The sequence below is a fragment of the Sinocyclocheilus anshuiensis genome, unplaced genomic scaffold, assembly GCF_001515605.1.
Source record: "Sinocyclocheilus anshuiensis isolate Anshui unplaced genomic scaffold, SAMN03320099.WGS_v1.1 scaffold1170, whole genome shotgun sequence".
Taxonomy (NCBI): Eukaryota; Metazoa; Chordata; class Actinopteri; order Cypriniformes; family Cyprinidae; genus Sinocyclocheilus; species Sinocyclocheilus anshuiensis.
Window position 1 is genome coordinate 2,235,009 of NW_015538055.1, and position 2,556 is coordinate 2,237,564.

The 2,556-nt window shown below is 39.8% G+C and overlaps 1 protein-coding gene across 1 annotated transcript in view; it reads right to left on the reverse strand.

Moving 5' to 3' along the window:
* LOC107683414 (neurobeachin-like) overlaps positions 1–2,556 on the reverse strand; it is a 267,384-nt gene that overhangs the window by 48,121 nt on the left and 216,707 nt on the right. The window contains exon 41 of the mRNA XM_016479471.1: positions 937–1,054. Within this exon, the coding sequence (XP_016334957.1) occupies positions 937–1,054 (118 nt within the window). The remainder of the gene's footprint in view (positions 1–936; positions 1,055–2,556) is intronic.

Below are 2,556 nucleotides of genomic sequence, written 5' to 3' on the forward strand. Positions count from 1 at the left end.
TGTGTTGACGTCATTTTAACTGAAACGGGAAGACAGGGCGGGACATATCAAGCAGTCCCGCCCCTTTTTAAAATAGCCAATAGCATTAGTTTATATCACAGCTTAGGCTAGAGCCTTTCAGAGCCTTTGAGCTCCGTAAAGCTGCATTTGACAGGGTATGCCACCCACAATCTCATCCATATTGCTATAAAATATAGCATTCTGTGTAGAATTCAAATAGCTCCGGTACATTCTGTGGTCTGCGACGACTCGTGCATGTGATCCGCTCCGTGCTATCGTGTCTCTGGACCGGAGCAGAGTGTGTGTGCGGTGCGGTGGTTAGCGTGACACAGCGCGAAACCAGACTTCTTTTTTTCCACAATGGAAAGCATATTTACACTGTTTGAATCGTTCCCTGTCCCCTATATAGTGCACTACGTGCCATTCACTGTACAGAAAATACAAATTCTGTGGACAAGTGACCGATTTCAGCCGCGGTTTCAGCATCTATTTTATAGTGTAGGGGGCGGGCGCTTCAGATTCTAGAGAGCATTTGATTGGACAGAAAGTTTGATGAGAAGCTGAAGTACGATGCGACATCAAAAAAATCGTTGAGCTGTTTTGGCGGAAGTGACGAACTGCAAGCTTTGAATGCTTATATCTTCTTAATGCGAATTTTGTCACTGTTTTGGAGCACACTGCCTTATAGATAACCTTAAGACTAACATATTGATACTAACACCCAAAAAACTTTAATTTTGATTTCATGGGGACTTTAAGGTACTAATATGCATCTTTATCTTTAACATACAAAAGTGTACCCTTGTGAAAATGTACTGCCCAATGACAGCTTTTGTAACTTTTTTCTCAGAGTGCAGGACTCAGATAGAAACTAGAAACTTTTAGTGGCCATTGTTTTTGTATTCATAAAGTGGTAAACACATAGGGCAGTTTTACTTCTGTTGGCCATGAAGATCTCCAGTGCTGTGTTCTGAAGCAGGAAGCGTCTGGTGAACACTGCTCGGATCTCGCTGAACATCCATTTACCGTGAAGCCCCTCGGAGTAGACCAGCACCTACGCACAGGCAAAAGGAAAGAGGTACGTTAACCAAAGTGCAATCCAACAGATTTTCCATACTGTTTTTCAATACGTTGTCACACGTGTTATGATTGTTGCTCAGGAAACACATTCCGTAGTTGCAGTTTGATTGTCACTCCAATCATCGTGCCATGAAGCCACTTTGACGGAGCACTGCGAAACATTCCATTCCCGTCAAAAATGTTGGCTGGTATCCATTGAGTGATGGCAGGCCAGGCTTTGATTATCTCAAAATGGAGGCATCTCTAAAAAGGTGCTGCTTTCTGTTGATGATGCAAAGGCCCGTCTTTCCACCTTTCCTCCATTTTTTTGACACATCTTTCTCTTGTGGGGCCAACGCTCTCACCGTGCTGTTGGAACACAGTCCCTATGGGGGTAAAGCGGGTGTAAATAATCAGTACTAACACGGGGCCTGGGCAAGAGGGGGATCATTAGTGAGTTTCTCCTCTGAGACCCCCAGTGACCTCAGATGCTGGATCAAGAGCTTCATCCTGACAAGTGAGAATGAGCCAAACTCCATTCCCCACCTACCACTTTGACGGACCAAGAGGTACACATGCACACACACAAACATATGCGTACACACAGACACACTCACACACTTCAAGCCTAAAAAAGAGAATGCCTTGTGGCATATAGATAAGAGCCCATTCCGGGTGGGTACAGAGGTGAGGAAAGGTTTGGGACATTTTGTACAGTAACTGTGAATGGGAATCGGGTAAGGTTAGCACCTAAAGCTTCCACCAACCAGACTGGCCTTGCTTAATTTCTCTCTGGAATAACGTGCAACGCTGACACTGAAGAGCCTCCTGTCACTTGTGGGTCTCTGGGGCTTAATTAAAAATGGATTAGATCAAAATGCTCACCATCCACCACCATAGGAAACCTTACTCCACACAAACCACCAATAACCAATGCAAGATATACAGATAGGTTTGCCCCCCACAGACCTAAACTCAAAGAGCTGTTGTGCTGTACATACAGGTTGTATGGTAAACTAGTGGATTGGTATAATTAGAAGTCGATTTGGCAGATTTGGTATTAGAGTTCCAATGATTTCCACCTAAGAGAACAATGGAAAGAACAATAGAAGAACAGTAGCAGAAAAAGAATGAAGGGATATTATTATTCATATAATAATGACAAACAAATAAAAAACAACAATAAAAAAATATTATTGATAATGACAAAAATGTGTATTAATAAACCATCATAATAATAAATAAAATAATAATATAATAACAATAAATAAATAAATAAATAAACTACATTAATGATGATAATAATAATAATAATTATTATTATTATTATTGATAATAATAATAATAATAATAATGACAAGCAAAATTAACCATACACAATAATAAAAAATATGAATGATAATGATAAAACAGTATCATATTTGTAATACTACTACTACTAATTATAAATAATAATAATGACAAGCAAAATAACCATCCAAACATTAATCAAACTAA